Source organism: Chenopodium album, chromosome 21 (assembly GCF_948465745.1).
Source record: "Chenopodium album chromosome 21, dcCheAlbu1.1, whole genome shotgun sequence".
NCBI classification, from domain to species: domain Eukaryota; kingdom Viridiplantae; phylum Streptophyta; class Magnoliopsida; order Caryophyllales; family Amaranthaceae; genus Chenopodium; species Chenopodium album.
The window spans coordinates 25,885,712-25,903,805 of record NC_137854.1 but is presented as its reverse complement, the minus strand read 5'-3'; the positions used below and the strand labels follow the sequence as shown (position 1 = coordinate 25,903,805).

At 36.4% G+C, this 18,094-nt stretch overlaps 1 protein-coding gene and 1 non-coding gene across 2 annotated transcripts; one reads left to right on the top strand and one right to left on the bottom strand.

The window, feature by feature from the left end:
* The first annotated feature begins 332 nt into the window (after positions 1 to 332).
* Positions 333 to 5,676, top strand: LOC145602121 (glycosyltransferase BC10-like). The gene is made up of 2 exons (XM_081658282.1): positions 333 to 1,185; positions 4,828 to 5,676. The coding sequence occupies exons 1-2, from the start codon at positions 535 to 537 to the stop codon at positions 5,467 to 5,469; spliced, it is 1,293 nt and encodes a 430-aa protein (XP_081514408.1). The 5' UTR covers positions 333 to 534; the 3' UTR covers positions 5,470 to 5,676.
* An 11,524-nt stretch (positions 5,677 to 17,200) lies between these two features.
* LOC145603290 (small nucleolar RNA R71) lies at positions 17,201 to 17,307 on the bottom strand. The gene has a single exon (XR_014104807.1). It is a non-coding gene; the product is annotated as a small nucleolar RNA R71 (small nucleolar RNA).
* Positions 17,308 to 18,094: the final 787 nt, after the last annotated feature.

Genomic DNA, 18,094 nt, shown 5'->3' with positions numbered 1-18,094 from the left:
AGTTCAATTAATTAGTACTTATTACATAAACATATGAATTATAATAAATATAATCTTTTCATCTCCTAGACTTTAAATATAATTTAAACTAATATATCTTTTCATATTTCACAATCTTCATGTACATATATCTAAATAAATTTCTTCATCTTCTTTCACAGTTTTACCATCCTCGGTCTTTTTTTCCTTTAAGTTTTAGAAATAAAGCAATTATTTCGTATAATTAACCCCAAGTAATAACCCGTGCATTGCTAGTTACGGAGTAAAAAACAAATCCATCTCCGCCTCCTCACCAATCACAATCACAATCACAATCACAATCACACCTCCCCTCAGGCCCCATTCCTCCACCACTTCCAATTCCCCTCAAATTACTTCTCCAAGCCGTCGCATATCCGCCTGAATTCCTCCGCTGCTTCAATTCCTCCGACGCCTAAATCATCCTTCCTCCATCGAGATCTCCGTCGCCAAATCTCCGCAATCGGCACCGCTACATGATTGGCTCTTAAAATCTCCCAAAAAGGGAAAATTTAAATGGTGCGAAATAGAGGAGAAAAGGAAGGTTTAGAAAAGTTTTCTTCACCAGTGGTTAATACTAACAGTAATAAGGATTCCCAACGTCATAATCATCAATCTAATTCAAATATGAAAGATACATCATTCAAAATAATTAGACTTGTACTATGTTTAGTGGTATTTGTTACAGGTATAGTTATAGGATTAATTTCAGGCTCTCATATTGATGTTGATAACTGGTATATAAATTCTCGGCACAGCCACCAAGCTGTTGCTGTCGCTGCCGCTGCTGCTGCCGCGCCACAGAATAACATTAGTAGTAGCAGTCATAGTATTAGTAACTGCACAATTGTTAACAAACAGCCGAAAATTGATTGTTTGAGTTTGGAGAATTTGTTGCATCCTAAAGAGTTGGTTCATGGTTTAAGTGATCAGGAATTGTTTTGGAGGGCATCAATGGTGCCTCAAATTCAAGGCTACCCTTTTAAAAGAGTACCTAAAGTGGCGTTCATGTTCTTGACAAGGGGTCCTTTGCCATTGTTGCCTTTGTGGGAGAGGTTTTTTGTAGGGCATGAAGATTTTTTTTCTATTTATGTGCATACTTTTCCTGGGTTTATACTTAATGTTTCGCCCTATTCCGTCTTCTTCGGCCGCCAAATTCCTAGTCAGGTACATTGATTCTTAGTTATTTCTTGCTTACATACGATTTCAATATATGTTTGTATTACTTGAAGTGTGGTTTTATGTTCTAATTATATTTAAATAATATAGCCCTGTTGAGTTTAATGGGTACACTTGATACTAGTGAATTTTATACGAATTGGTCTTTAAGGTTAGATTGTATAGACACTAGTGAATTTGTCGAGTTCTGTGTCCTGATTGAGTTTTTGTCATAATTTATAATTCTCTGAGAATTACAATCCTAGCGATAGAGGGACGTAATGATTGGTGTTGTTCTGTGATGGATGGATTTTTCTTGCAATCTAATTGTATAGATAATTACGATAATTTAGTGATGTGATGCTTAATTGAGAAGACACTACTGAATTTGATTAGTGCTAGAATTGAGTTTTGCGCTTGGTTCTAGAGTGTTTGTGCTTGGTTAATCAACCACCGTCTGAGGATTACAGTTGTAGTATTGGAGAGTAACAGATGTATTGTTTGGTGTTCATTTTTTGTGAAACTTTGGCACTCACTCCCATGGATCATTACACCATGAATGAAGCTTGGTTTGCACTTAGTAATATGCAATGTTCTCCTAGTCGCGGTTTATGAGATTGTGGTTAGTGCAATAAAAATATTTGAATTTTAAAGATGCCTCTGTTTACTAGCTATGCCACCTACTGCTAAAGTCATGGCTCCTGTAGATAGCAAATATAAGCATCAATTGACATTGTTCAAGACATTCTAATTCTGAATGTTGTTGAAAGTAGATGAATATATAGTATCGGTTGTCTGTGGTTATGTAACTATTCTTCCGTGAGTAGATTGGTTTATGGAGTCTTGATTATTAATTTCTGAATTTGGTTATTTTTAGCGGATGTGCTTAATATGTTAATTTCTTTGTTTTTCATATCCGTAAACATTAGTGACCCCTGACTTGTATAGAACTTTAAAAGTTTTTTTTTTTTTTTTTTAATTATTGTAATTGATGTACCTATTGAAATAATGAAAACTAGACCTATATCTACTAGTTGCTCCATCCCTTAATGTTTTTTTCCTAATTTCCTTTTTATATCATCTAAGGGCTTGTTGTGTTTAGCTTAATTTCACTTCAACTCAATCAGCTCCGATTAGTTTAGTTCAGTTCCTAATTTCATTCTCTCATAAACAATTCTTTTCAGCTCTATTCAGTTTAGTTCAGTTTAGCCCCAATTAAGCGCTAAGTTTGCACCTCCAACTTTTATAGTCAAAACACCCACTATATTTCGCCCATACATTTCCACTTCCATCAATTCCTTCCAACCAAAAGTTAAAAAGTGACTTTACTCCCAATTGGGCATACAAAAGGAGATAGAGGGAGTAATTGGTATTTTGTACATTTTCCCTTCAACTAGCTTCTGGTATCTATATGCCAATATCCTGGTCTTCATTTTTTTTTTTTTTGGTGTGGGGGGGGGGGGGGGGGGGGGGGGGGAGCTGTCACAATGTGTGTGACTGTTAAAGTGGTAATAGCTACCTTATGCAATCAATCCTTTCTGTCACTTGGTTCATTAGTGAGGTAACACTAGAAAAAGAATTTGATCATGCAGTTTCATCTAGCTGTATAAACTACTATAAAATATTCTGTAAAGGGACTAGTCTTCGATTCTTGTGGTAGGATGATTACCCATGTGCTCTCATCATTTACCTGTTAGTCTGTTAAAGAGTTTCTCTTTGTTTGATTCTTATTTCTGATAGTGCTGTTGAAGATTGAAAGGGTTGATGTAGGTGGTGGGGGAAAAATTTGTGTAGGCACTAGTACGGTGTTGGGTCATTGGGAGACGTCTTGTTATCTCCTGTTAAATATATGTATATAATTCTTTCTTCACATGATTATCTTGGTCAAACAATGATATGTGTCTGCACGAAGATTTGATTTCCAGCTGTGGTTATTCTTCCACTTTTTTTACCTTCTCATCCATGCCCAATTTTCATCCAAATGGTCCATCCATCCGCCTATAATTTAGTTGATTGGCTATTTGGCTGTTGCCTGTTTGCCATGCTAAAACTTTTTCGATTTTTACCTCCTTGTAAGCATGAGGCTTGAATATCAATCAAGTAATCATCAGTCATGCTAGTGTAGTTGAGTTGTTGCAGTGTCTTAGAAATTTGGGACTATTTCCCACTCTATGTTCTAGACAAATTCTTTGACTTGTTTAAAAATATAAATGGTTCAATACACGTATTTTTTTGTAAGGAAAAATTAACAAGAATAATCCGAACTATTGATGGTCTTGTCATTTTAATCCTAACTAAACTTTAACTTAGAATAATCCTAATTAATGAGGTAGTCTTCTCAAAATAGTCTCACTTGTTTGTTAACTTATGTAACCGGTCACATTGATGATGTGTCAACTCCTTATAGGCTAAAATTTCTTAAGTACAAAAATAAAATAAAAATGGAGCATCAATCACACCAATCACTCCCACCATCACGGCATCACACCACCTGACCACTCCCTCCACTGTCGTTGGCTGCTCATCACCATGAGTGGCATCACCTCTCGCTCACCCACCTCTCTGCACCACCCGTATCCTTGTCCGCAATTTCACATCATCTCCTCTCATTTAGTTTTGTTAGATTCCCTACCTTCATCACTTGCCTTTTCCTCCACCATGAATGACCCCTTCTTTTTATACAAAAAGGAAAAAAAAAATATATGGGAAGTCCTCTGCCCTTTATTCCTCCATGGACGCCATTTCTTTTATTTAAAGTTATTGTGGGTAGGATGGCGGAAGTGCGTGGGTGGCCGGAGGTGTTGGGTGGTTTGCTGGTGGTCAGATACGAGGGGTGCGGAGGGGTTGGTTGGGTGGCTGGTGGGATTGATCAGGTGGTGTAATTGGGTTAGGCTGGATGAGTTAGCGGTGGTCAAGTACTCAAGTGTGGAGAGAGTATGGGCTGGTGGTGGACTGGTGGTCAAGTGAGGTGGAGAGAGGAGAGAGAAAGGAGGGAGAGTGAGTAAATGACCCCTCAAAAAAAAAAAAAAAAAAAAAAAGGAAAAAAAAAAAACTGGTTAAAAAGGTTACAGGTAAATGAGACTATTTTGAGAAGACTACCTCATTACTTAGGATTATTCTAGGTTAAAGCTCAGTTGGTATTAAAATGAAAAGACCATCAATAGTTCGGATTAATTTTGTTAATTTTTCCTTTTTGTAAACCCCTAATTGTAGAGGAAGCACTTTATGGGTGTATGTAACATCTTTGGCAATGATTGGATTGTTTAGTTTCTTTTCCCAAATTTGAGGTTCCATATGCGCCTTATCTACGATAGATACAAATACAGCTTTGATCTCAGTCAATCATCCATTCATCCTCCATCTGGTTCCCATCTTTCCCTTTCTAGCGTTCATTGAACTGTGTTCTATGAGTCAATTTGAAGAATAATCAACTGAATATTCTTGTGGATGCTTATATTGGGCTAAGATTTTGCTGACCAGCTAAAATAAAGCCACTATGAAATCCTAAGCTACTCTGCTTTTGTGCTTTTAGATACAAGTATTTCTTTGGTCCGTCTGTGATAAGTTCTAATGTTTGTTCGTATAATATTTTCTGATTAATCTGCTGTTTTATTTTTTGACAAGATTTAATCTTGATGTTGATGCTTGCAGAAAGTTTCCTGGGGTGATATATCTCTGGCAGATGCTGAGAAGAGGCTTTTAGCCAATGCTCTCCTTGACTTTTCAAATGAACGATTTGTGCTTATTTCTGAGAGCTGCATCCCAGTTTACAATTTTCAAACAGTGTACAAATACCTCATAGAATCTGTTCACAGTTTTGTGGAGTCCTATGATGATCCCTCACGTTATGGTCGTGGCCGTTACAGCCGCAGAATGGGACCCAATATTAGGCTTCATCAATGGAGAAAAGGATCTCAGTGGTTTGAAATCAAGCGAGCTTTGGCTATTGAAATCATATCTGATTACAAGTACTATGATCTTTTCAGAAGATACTGCCATCCATCTTGCTATCCTGATGAACACTATATTCCTACTTACCTCAACATATTCCATCCATACCTCAACGCTAATCGAACTGTGACATGGGTTGATTGGTCTTTGGGAGGGCCTCATCCGGCGAGTTTTGGTAGAGAAAATATTACAGAAGGTTTCATACAGAATATCAGAAATAATGGGACAGAATGTTGGTATAATTCTCTGAGAACACCTATTTGTTACCTGTTTGCTCGAAAGTTTCGTCCAAGCGCTCTGGAGCCCTTGCTTAACATAAGCTCTAAGGTAATGGGATTTTGACATTTTTTATTGAGGTGCCTCATCCAAAGAGTTTTGGTCTGGATGCTGGTTGGATCAGATTACTTTAGTAAGTTCTGGTCAGCTCTTTCCTTTTTTTTTTCTTTTTTCTTTTGTACATAAAATTTTGATTGATTTAGGTACGCAGTGGAAAGAAAACAATCACAATAATTTTTATTGTTCTACTTCTACTCCAGTAATTTATTTGCATAAAATTTAAAGAAGTACATTAAGTAGCCGGCCTTGCTACAATCATTCTGCCATTCTGGGACATATCCCTTCACTTACTAAAGTCATACAAGGTAGTATTTTAATAAATTCAAAATAGATTAGATTGGATAAAAATTGTGCTACCTAATTTTGCACTATCGCTTTGGGTGCCTTAGTAGTTTGGAAATGTTGGTTAACAGTCTGATCAGAATATTTGTAATAGTCAAAATCATGGAAAGCCAAATGCAAGTTTCCTTGCTTACTTGCTTAGGGCTAGGCCCGACTGGCCAGGCACCAAGTCACCAACGACTTTGGTATGATGTATTTAAAGTAATTTTTTTTTTTTTGAAGGAAAGAATTCCGAGTGACCTCTCATGATTTTTTTGGTCTAGTATTTACACGTTAGACACTTTATAAGGGTTAGGGGTCCCCACCCTCAAAGTGTCTAGTGGAAATTGAACCCTAACCTCAGGATGGTGCAAACATTCCCACTAGACCAAGCTTAGTTTGGTATTTTAAGTAGTTAGTGGTTTGACAATATCAGTTCTCTCTTTTCTTGTATTTCTATATTATACGGATCCTTATGTTACTGATTTTCATAAGCTGTAACCAATGTTTTAAAATTTACACATACCTCTCAAGGACGGTGGGTTCTTCCGCTAATATACTATTCATCATCTTCCCCATATGGCCATTTTGCTCAACAAAATCACCGAAAAACATCACAATACCCTTACCACCTCCATCGCTCTCCGCATTCCTCTTGCCCTCTTTATTTTAACTACGAATGGGGCTTTAAACTCCTCAAGAAGGTTGAAGAAATCTTAGGAATTCACGCAATCACGCATCAAATCTTAATCAACAACAACATAATTCTAAAACAGACATTAAGAATGACTCATGTCTTTTCATGGTGTAGTTTATTTCCCACCAAGACTAATTCGAAAAAAAATAATTTTGAAAGATATTCTTTTTCTTTCTAATATTATTTACTAATTATTATTATTATTATTATTATTATTATTATTAAATATTATTTACTAATTATTATTATTATTATTATCATTAAAAAATTTATAATTAGTATTATCTTTTATATGAGTTGTTATCTTAATATTAATTTTTATTATAAGAAATCAGTAATTATTATTATTATTATTATTTATTATTATTATTATTATTAATTATAAGTATTATTATTACTATTATTATTATAATTACTATTATTATTATTATAAAATTTTAATTATTATTCTTAATATTATAATTATTAAATATTAATTATTATTAAATATTAATTTTTAATTATTATTATTATTTTTATTATTATTAAATATTAATTTTTAATAATATTGTTATTATTATATATTATTATTTATTATTAAATATTAATTATTATATTATTAAATACTAATAATTTATTATTATTATTAAATATTAATTATTATTATTATTATTAATTCAATATTAAGTATAGTAATTTTAAGCAAAGCAGAGCAGATTGAAGCAGAGCAGAGTAGATTTCAGCAGTGTAGAGCAGGGCAGAGTAGATTTCAACAGAGCACAGCAGCGCAGCTCTAAAGAACGGAGCCTTAGTTAGTTCCTTCATGTAGGGTTTAGTATTGTTTGTTTATAATGTGTGCAGGGATACAAATTTGCATTAATGGAACTCCGTCAAGAACGATGCAAATACATCTAAAATTATCCAGAGCAGTTCAGAAGCACTGTCATTAGTTTAAGGGTGTTTAATTTTTGTATTGAAAATTAAGATCTGTTAAGGGATGATTGTAAGTGTCGAATGACTTTATTATTTAATGAAATCACCCCTTCCCAATTTCATAAAAAAAAAAAAAAAAAAAAAAAAAAAAAAAAAAGGAAAAATTCATACAATTAATCCCAACTATTAGATGTCTTCCCAAATTAATCCCAACTATGAGTTACTCAGGCCTTTTGTAATGATGTTTAATATGTTATGGTATTGCAACAAAATGAGTTCAGTTCAACTTTAATTTGTTGTTTGATAAAGATTGTTATATGTGATTGCATTTTATGATCAAAATATTTTACCAGATGTACAAGTTAGTTACAACAATAATATAGTTAATAATTTGGCAATATTTATAATAATTATTAATGATTAATAATTAACCAATATTTATAATCAATACTATATACTAAAGTAATCACTAGGAATATTCTAGAATTACACGTGTCACGTTTACATAAAAAAATTTCCCGCCAAAAACTTTTTATTTTTTGAAATTATTTTCCTTAGAACAAAAAAAACATAATTGATGAAAAAAAAAGAATATATAGCCTAAATAATAGAACAATAACAACAAATTTAAATAAATAAAATATTAAAATTATACACAATCTATAAACAAATACAAACTTATAATAATATATAAATATAATTTTTTCCTGTGAATATCCGAGCATTGCTCGGGCAAAGAATTAGTAATTAATAATAACAATTAATAATGATTAATAAGTAGCCAATATTTTTAGTAATTAATAATGATTCATAATTAGCCAATATTTACTTTACAACAGTGTCCCACCCTTTGAGTCTAAAATTTACAACCAAACCTTGTAGGGGGTGATGCTTCCTCCAAACCTTAGTTTATGATTACACTTAAACCTTAGTCCAAAATATACAATGAAACCTTAGTCCAATAATTACAAACAACAGGCCTGGCCTACTACTACTAATCAGGTTTTTTCAAAAACCAAAATAAAACCCAATCATCCTTCTTCTACACTAATATGCAGCCATGTCCCCCATCATTTGCTCACAGCTTCCAACACAGCAACTCGAGCCTCGTTGAAATCAGACATTAAGTCCTCATATAACAGCCACGAACGCTCTACGTTGATGTCTGGATCCTGGGTTAAAGCAACACCACAGACTTAGGCAAAATGAAGCTAAAGCAAATAGACAGAAACGGGGAGGGGAGTGGATGTAAACCAAGGTTCACTCACCAATCTCAAATTGGTCAATAGTGTCTCAGCATTTCTCTTTATTGCAGCAAGCATATGCACTCCACAGCCGTGCTTGGTAAAATAATCGATCTAATTAACAACAATTGTAGTAGTAGTCATAAATGGACACAGATAACAACAACACATACAAGTCTCCCTGTTGATCCATTGTTAGCGATGACTTATTCAAATTACCAACAGTGCCGAGAGGCCAATCTTCATCAAGCAACTGAAAAACCAGATCCATTGTGTATGCCTAAAGTCAGGAAAACAAGAGAGACTTATATCTCTTCTCGATTTAGTGAACATTAATCGAGTGGACATCTGCAGCCGTACGTTGACGTCTCCATGGAGTCCATAACTAGTATCTCTTCCCGATTTAGTGAAAAGGCCACACACCACCAATGATTCAATCTCACTACAGGCACAAAAACCTAATACAACACAAGTGTTGCCAAAATTATGAAACTAATACAGAACAATGAGACCAAATTTATAACATATTTATAAACCTCAGACTGCTTACCACATTAATGCGGTTTGGAGATAAACCTGTCATTTGCCGAGTATACACCCTTGTGGTCCTGTCCAACTCCTTAGGGTACTCCATGTTTAACACACGATTCTAGCAAAAACCAATTCGGAAATCAATTCAGACTTATAACTACGTACTACCAACAACAAAGCAACAGACATTTACTTCAAAAGGCCACAAACATTCTAGCAAAATCGTTTCAAAAACTTAATACATAAGAGTGCATGATCCGTTTATTTTGTATTTTTCTAGAAATGAGTGGATCATGTGAAAGGGATGAGGATGACTTAAGAGTGCATGATCCTGTAGTTAAAGGAGAATATGAGCAGAAAGCAGAAGGACCTTGTGACAGACCAAGGACTGAGAGTAGACAGCCAGAGGCTCATAAGAAGAAAATGAGCAAGGAGCCTAAGGAGGTAGCGGACAAGAGATCTAATAAAGAATCTTTAATAGATTGCAAAAATCATGTGACAGCAAAGAAAAGGACAACACAAGATACTTGCAGCAAATGAAAGCTGCAGATAAGAGATTGAAGGAAGCTTTTGAAGATGAAAATTTGCAGCAAAGGAGAAAACAAGACAAGAAATTTGCAGCAAAGAGATAAAGATGAAAATCATCATGAGCAAGCATTTGATGGCCAAGAATCTAAGAAGCCCCTACAAAAATGTGTACAACTGGAGAAGTCTAAGATAGATAAAGCAGCTTATAAGCAAGAGGCAAGGGGACAAAGGTTTTTGAGGATCCTTATCCAATTGTAGGCTACAATAGCTCACCTGAGGGTCAGATACAAGAGCAGCTTGAGAAGACTACTTAAATTGCTTAAAAGACTACTCTTTAAGCTTATAAAATGAGTCCATAGAAGCAATTTACTAACTAAAATACAATAAAAATCAACTAAACAACCAAATTTATTTCTTAGGATCATGTTGTATTACTTAAGAGTGAATGACCAAAAATTGTAACCTTTTATACATACTGACATACTGACATGCATTTACTTAAAAAAAGCATGTATTGGCAGGCATTCACCGAGAATGCAGGGTCCAGCATGAATCGTCGACTCCAGCCTTCAAATCGATGAGCCCAAACTTTTTCATACAATTAAGCAGCAACCCTTACATAATATACACATAAAGATAAACTCGTATCAACACGTAATAAAAAATTTAAAACAATCATACATGTCAAATTCCTTAAATTTACCTGGTCTACAACCTGCCCCCTAGATAGAGCAATACAACCACAAAGACTAAGCCTTGCTATATGGCCATCACAACTTAGCATAACCGGATCATCTCCCCTACAAAACATAAATTGTTTGTTAGCAGTTTGTTAGTTCAAGTACTTACTTAATCACATCATAATGTAAATTCATAGTACATACATGTCAATTTGCTACCTCCTTAGAGAACAACTGATGTTCAGTCTAACATAATCTGAAATTGCATGCCGGTATCTTCGGTTCTTCTTAGGCCGCCAAGTAAGAACATATGCTTGTACTAATTGGCTTGGTGATACCGTTCTCTTCCGTTTCCGACGACTTCGTTCACCATGACCAACCAAGCTCAATGATAACCCCCCACAGTTGTCCTCACACTCTTCGTTTGAACTGAAACCAATCTCTTGTTTGATTCTTTCCGGACTCTCTGGTCCTCGGACTACTCTCTTGTTCTGCTTGTTCAGCCTTTCAGATTCCTCTTTCTCTTTCTTCTTCTCCTCCATCTCCTTGTTGAGCTTTTCATATTCCTCTTTCTCTTTCTCAAGCCTTTCCAAGGCCTCTTGCTCTTTCTCTGCCCTCTCCATTTCCAGCCTCTCCTTTTCCTCCATGGCCAGCCTCTCCTTTTCCTCCATGGCAGCCAGCCTCTCCTTTTCCTCCATGGCCAGCCTCTCTCTTTCCTCCATGGCCAGCCTCTTTGTCCTCTCTTTTTCTTCTAATTCCAGCCTCTTGTTATCCACCCTCTCTCTTTCTTTCTCCTCCCTCTCCCTCCTTTGAGAGTCCTCCCACTCATTAGTCATAACAAATGTTGAACACATTAACCCAATTGCTATGTAGTCATTCACATTGATGTCATTCACAACATTGATGTCATTTGCATTGATGTCATTAGCATTCATGTCATGCACATTCATGTCTTCCTGCTCCGGCTCTGACATATCATGCACAGCAGATGCATAACAAGAACATTTTGCAAAAAAAAAAAAAAAGATGGATACCACAAAATTAACAACACAAGTTTAGAAGTTAATCTTCATAAAATTAAGAAACCTTACCTGAAGCCTTATTATTCCATCCAAAATACCCCAGTCCTTCCCTTGGACGCTTTTTCAAACCTTGAGTGGATACAAGATCACACTCTAATTCCTTCTCTTCAACATTTACAGCTTTCATTAACACTTCAACGATCTGTTTTAATTTCACAATTAATCACATTACCAACTCAAACCACATATACACTCAACTCAAACCACATATACACTCAACTCACCTTTGCAGCCATATCACTTCTTTTCACCGGCATACGGTCTAATGCAGCCCTTTCATGTGGCCTCCCGTATGACGCATTGACACACTACACAAAATAAAGTGAAAAGGTGCAACTGATTCAGACTGCTCGAATGCAAACTGATATTCCACAAACACACAAACACAATTTAACCAAAGATTAAGAACAGAATTAAGACTTCATTTTACTTACACCCAATTTCCCAAAATCTCCACCGATTATGCGATATGCCTTCTTTGCCTTGTTAATCTCAACTTCTGTCCACGCCTTCAGCCGAGGAAACACCCCCATTTCACAGGGGGCCTTCTCAAACGATCAAGATACATTATCAGCACCCATATACAAGTTTTATTTAAATACATACAATGTCCAGCAAAATAAATGCAACAGTAAACAATTTAAAAATAAAACAACTAACCGCAAGAAAAATTGTACAGCCACCACAACCCTTTGAAAACCCCGATTGATAGAACCTCCTTGCAAAGCTTGAGACAGAATACATAAGTTTCTCGAGCACTAAGGAGCACCAATCATAAGACTTAGGGTCCCCAGCTGCAATTGTTGCTGGACGTAACTTGGGCAGAGCCTATATGAGGTTGTGGGACACAGTATATCCACTAGGGCTAGCAGCAAAAAAGCAACCCTGTAGACACCCATTTGTGACTCCCCAAAACCAAACCCAGTGATGAATGCCTTTCACGTCGAACCATAATCGAATGAATGCCTTCCGCGTGTAAAGCGCGTGCAAGCCAGGCTGTCGCCAAACGACAAGTCTGTCGCTTGGCGACAGACCCTGTCACCTCGCGACAGAGTGTATTTCTGGCGACAACGCGTAGTTTTATTCCTTATCAAATTTTATGATTTTCCGGACTATTTTCCTTATAAATAAGGTCATCGACCTCCGTTTTTATTCATCAACTCTCATCAAGAATTACTTGATTCTCTCTTTCTCTCTCTTAAGCAATATATGCTTTCTCTCTCTCTCTTTCTAAACCAACCTTTTAAACACAATTCTGCATACACAAGATTTAGAATCATCTAGCCAAGTTCGAAGTTGCCTTCGCCTTAGACGTGCAAGGTTTAATATTTTCTAAGGGTTTGGTCCAAATCTAGTTTAAACTTTATTTACTTTGATTTATTTAATTTAATTCTTTATTATTTTCATTGAAGTTTACTAACTTGTGTATTTTGTTATTAGAAAGAGGTACGAGGCTTCAAAGTATGTAATCTTATTGCTCTATTCTTGTAGAAAGCATGTTTAGATTTGATTAAATCCTAGTATCATGTTAGGATGTTATTTATGCTTTCTAGAATCATGTTTAGGGTGCCTCTTATTATTTCTAATATCATGTTAGCATGTTAGTACCATGTTAGGTTTAAAGCTTTGATCTTTATTGCTTAGTGACATGCTAAGATTTGTTATTAATCTTGTTAGTATCATGCCTAGGATCTTGCTATTATTAAGCTTTATTATTAACATGATTTTGATTATGATTGTTATTATCATGATCATATTTATTGATTTATTATTATGTTGGTTGATATTATTTTTATTTATTGTTATTGCTTGATCACACCTTTATGCTTGTTAAAGGGAATTTGTACTTGAAATCACGCTTATAAAGATAATTAATAATTTGGTTTAGGCTAATATGATTTTAATTCAAGTGATCGCCAATGATAGATTCATTTGTGCATTAATATTCAACCAACATAGATTAAACAGGTTTAGGATTAATACAATGTTTGCATGTTAGTCGAAAAGCGCACATGAATACGAGCAGAACAAAGTAGAGGCCTATTTTATAGGGCGGGTCCTTTCTTTTGTAGATTGGATTCGTACCCTCATCCCCGAACCCTGTTTGGTTCCTGACCTTATGGAGTTGACGATCTCCTGGATCGTTTTGGGTTTACAAGTTCTTAAAACTTGTTGGCGACTCTTTTGCTATTTTTTCTTTCCCTTTGGAACGCCACCATACTTTAGTGTATGATCACAGTGGGGTTCAAGCTTGGGGTTATGATGCTTGAAATATTCCCTACAGTTTTTGGCGACTCCAATGGGGAGGATTTCTATTTTAATTCCTGAAATTTATTTTGGCAATGATTAGAATGAGCGGATGAGACTCGAAAAATTCTAAGTATTTCATGTGCGTAATTTTGATTAACATTATTGTCATATGCATAAAAAAGGTCCTCATTGGATAGACCATCCGAAATGAGTCAAAAACATAGGATTTTAAACGTAGGAAATTTGAAAAATATCTTTCACAACTAGAATCGAAATAATAATTCGAAATCTAAAAAATTCTAAGAGCACAGATACCTGCCAAGGCATGTAGGAACTAGCGTCTAGAAAACAGAGACCGTCGCCTGTAAAGAGCTTCTGTCGCCTGGCGACAGTTTTGTCACTTGGCGACAGAGGTTCTTTTGTGGCGACAGTCCCTGTAGTCTGGCGCCAAGTTCTTCCAATGCCGAGCCAGAACTCTGCCTTCTTGTTTTGACCATTTCTAGTACTGTAGGCTCGATTCTACTTCCTGCTTGAGTTTTTCTCACTTTTCTGAAACCCATATGTAAACTATATATGGCCATAACCCTCTGGGGTTTCACGCTCCATCTACCCAATTGAACGCTCCTGGCAACGACGGGTACATGCGAGTTAGTGAATCCACCAAACCGTGGAAGCAAGTTTTTTTTAACTTGCGGGGTCCCAACCATACGCGCCAACCCTTCAAGGTTAGGCTTCCGCGCGATGCATCCGGACTCATAACCATGGACCCTCTTTGACTTAACCCATATCCTTGAACTTTAGAGAACTAGAGCCATGGTTAGGTTGCAAACTAATTGCATCATATTGTGACTAGTTGAACTACTTGTGCATCCTTGCTTGTGCATACTATATATGTGCTAACCGTTTGTTTGACTTGTGTTTAAGACTAAATAAACTAACCAATACCTAAAGGACTTTGTTTAATTAATTAATTAATTAATTTGAACTAATGAATAAGCCTAAAATCAAGTCATAGTTTCTTTGAGTCAACCCGGATTTTTATTCTCGTATACTGCACAAGTGTCAACTTGTTTTTCTCATAGCCGGAGTTCTAGGAAGAACCACGAGTCTTATAACCTATGGATCTGTAGCCCCGAGTTTTATATTTAATTTGGCGCTGGTTTTGTTCCAATCAGAGTCACAGATCAAAAGTTATGACTAAAATATTACAGTCTGTCCAGTTTAATGCATATACGTGAGGTCTTAACTTAGTCTTTGCTTGAGTCTAGTCACATAGTCTACAAACATGGTTATGACACAAGTCTTAACATGTCACCTACACTCATTAGTCTTAGCACACACTTTGCATTTGTCACCATGCAAATGATGTGTTCATTTTATATAAATATTTATCCCCGTCCCTTGGTCGTAATTAGTAGTGTTTTTGGCTCCTACGAGCCACTTTTATTACTAATTTGTGTTTTCCAGTGCTTTGGTAGTTTTGCTTGAGTTTTGTAGGAATTTGCGTACTTGGAGCATTTTCCCGGGTTTTTCGAGGAGCATCTACAAGTATTGGAAGACCGCGATCACGTTCGATAGCCCAAGACCGATCGGAGGTACCAATCGGTGATTAAGGGCTCGGTTATGAAGATCCAAGGAGGGAACTCGGATTGGGCTAAGGATAAGAGGCCCAATCGAGGTTCGTTTGGTGGCCCAAGCAGACCTTCCCGGACCAAGAGCTCCGCCCGAAGGCGCGCCCTGTCGGGCGGGGCGAAACACCAGATGCGCCCGAAGACGCGCCCGGACGGGCGCGAGAAGCCATCAGAGTGAAGAAAAAGGTGGGCCCGGTCGGGCGGCCCCTTGCCCGACCGGGCGCGTGTAGGTTTTAGGAGATTAGTTTTCCGATTTAGTTTTGTTTAGCGAATAAACTTGCTTAGTATTAAGGTGATTTTATTAGGCAAGATTAGTACGACTTCTTCTTTACTCTCTTACTCTAGTTTTTTCTCCTTCTCTCTACTTAGACTTTCTCTCTCTAGACTTTTATTCTCTCTTGTTCCTCAACTCTATTGTAATTCCGCCGTCTTGGTACGATTTCTCTCTTAATTAATCTCAGTATTTTATTCATTCAATTTCTTCATGTCTTGTTTAATTATTATATTTTGCTTAGTTTTAATTATGTCTGAGTAGTTTTCCTTCTAGGGTTTATGGGGATCTAATAAATAATATGAAGGGGTGATTTTATGATTGTTGATTATTAATGCTTAATTGATTTCCTATTGATTGTTTAAATGCTATGCAATTAGATTTGGCCAGGTTTAATTGTATGAGTTTAGCAATATTGATTCGAGATTCGAGAGATGAGAATTGATGTTTAGGCTTAGTTTCAATAGGCAGATTAATTTATAAATGGTTAGGTCGAGATTTGAGAGATGATATTTAATACCGGTAAATTAATTCTGTGATTGTAATACGTAGCGAAAGCCCTTTATGATCTGATTGATTAATGCATTGATGATTGGTTATTGTGTTTACCCTGGAATATTGTTTATTAGTGAACCTATGCCCTAGGCCTTTATTATTATTGATTTCTTCCCTAATTATTCTCTTTACTCATAATCTTCGTAGCATAGTTTATAATCACAACAAATATTGGTTACTCTAATAATTTAGACTATATTAATCAATTAGGAGTAGAAAGACTTGTTTCCCTGTGGATTCGACCCTACTTCCCTATCTGCATAAGCTAGTGGACTTAGGTAATTATTTTTGATTAGGTGATATGACTTTAGCCTGTCAAAATTTGGCTCCATTGCCGGGGAAACGGTTTTATTTTTATTTCTAATTGTTTTTGTAGTTTAGATTATTTCTCCTTTTGCCTCAAAGGACATTAGTTCTTTGAGGTAGTTCTAATATCTGTCTTTTTAGTTCTTTGTTTATGCCCAGGTGTTCCAGATCAGGCTACATTCCATTCGATCCTGAGATCGACGCTCGTTTCATAGACAGAAGAATTTTTATAGGCAAATCCTAGCAGGTTCTGGGAGTAATAATATTCCTAGAAATCCATTACCTACTTCTAGTGATTCAGAGCACTCTTCTGATTCAGAACTAGAGATGGGTACACCACCACCACCTCCACCTCCACCTCGCAAGCTTAGCGATTATTCGCAACCATCCCTGACGGATTTTCCACATCTTTCTCCTACACCCGATCTCGAGGGAGTCCAGTTCGAGATCAAGCCCCAGTTCATAACGATGATAGAAAGAAAGCAATTCAGTGGAGCTACGGGTGAAGATCCTAATCTTCACATTGCAGATTTCTGTCAATACTACAATACTATTAGGCAGAATGGGGTAACGCAGGATCAAATCAGGGAGATTCTTTTTCCCTTTTCTTTATGTGGAAAAGCTAAATTATGGTTTAATGGTTTGAATAGAGCTGCACTTGGTATTACTAACTGGGAGACACTTGCTTTGAATTTTTATAATAAATATTACCCTGCAGAGAAAACAGCTTTATTGAGAAGTGCCATCTAGAATTTTGCCCAAGAAACAGATGAAGCATTATATGAAGCTTGGGAAAGATTCAAGGATCTGCAGAGGGAGTGTCCCCACCACAATTTGGCAAAGTGGCAGTTGATTCAAGCTTTTTACAATGGCTTAGGAAATGCATCTAGGACAATTTTAGATTCCGCAGCTAGCGGTAGATTTATGAATTTAAATGTTGATGATGCAGGTCAGGTTATTGAAGATATGGCAATCCACAATTCCCAATATGGGAATGCTAGAGGTTATGCTAACAAGGGCAAGCATCATGTTGATTCAGTAACTCTATTGCAAGCCCAGCTTACTTCTATTTGCCAGAAACTAGATAACCTTACTACTAACAATCCTAATTATGTTGCTAATGTTTCTGCTGTTTCTAATAATGCTAATGATGCTTTCTGTGAAAATTGTGGAAGTGTAGGTCATTATGAACAAGATTGCAGGAGTTCAATGGAGCAAGTTAATGCTTTTCAAACCTACAAGCAAAATAACCCATACTCCAATTCCTACAATCCTGGCTACGGGAACCATCCCTACCTATCTTACCGTAGCACCAATGTTCAAAATCCTCCACCTCCACAACAACCACAACAAGCACCCCCTCCACAGCAGAAATATTATCACCCTCATGCTAACCAGAAACCCCCATCACAAGCCCCTACTACATCTTCTGACCCTGCTTTATCAGAAATTAGGGCAATGCTGACCATTATGCAAAAACATATGGAGAGTAGAGTCCAACAGATTGACTCTATTATAGCCCATAATAAAGTCATGGACACCCAAATAGCCCAATTGTCCTCTACCCTTCAATCTCGTCAGCAGGGAGCTTTACCAGCACAGGGAATTAAACCTACGGATCAT

Excerpts from the sequence above, each read along its gene's own strand:
- LOC145602121 (XM_081658282.1), top strand. The coding sequence starts at position 535 with ATGGTGCGAAATAGAGGAGAAAAGGAAGGTTTAGAAAAGTTTTCTTCA. Across the intron at positions 1,186-4,827 it reads GCCGCCAAATTCCTAGTCAG|AAAGTTTCCTGGGGTGATAT; the intron begins GTACATTGATTC and ends TGATGCTTGCAG.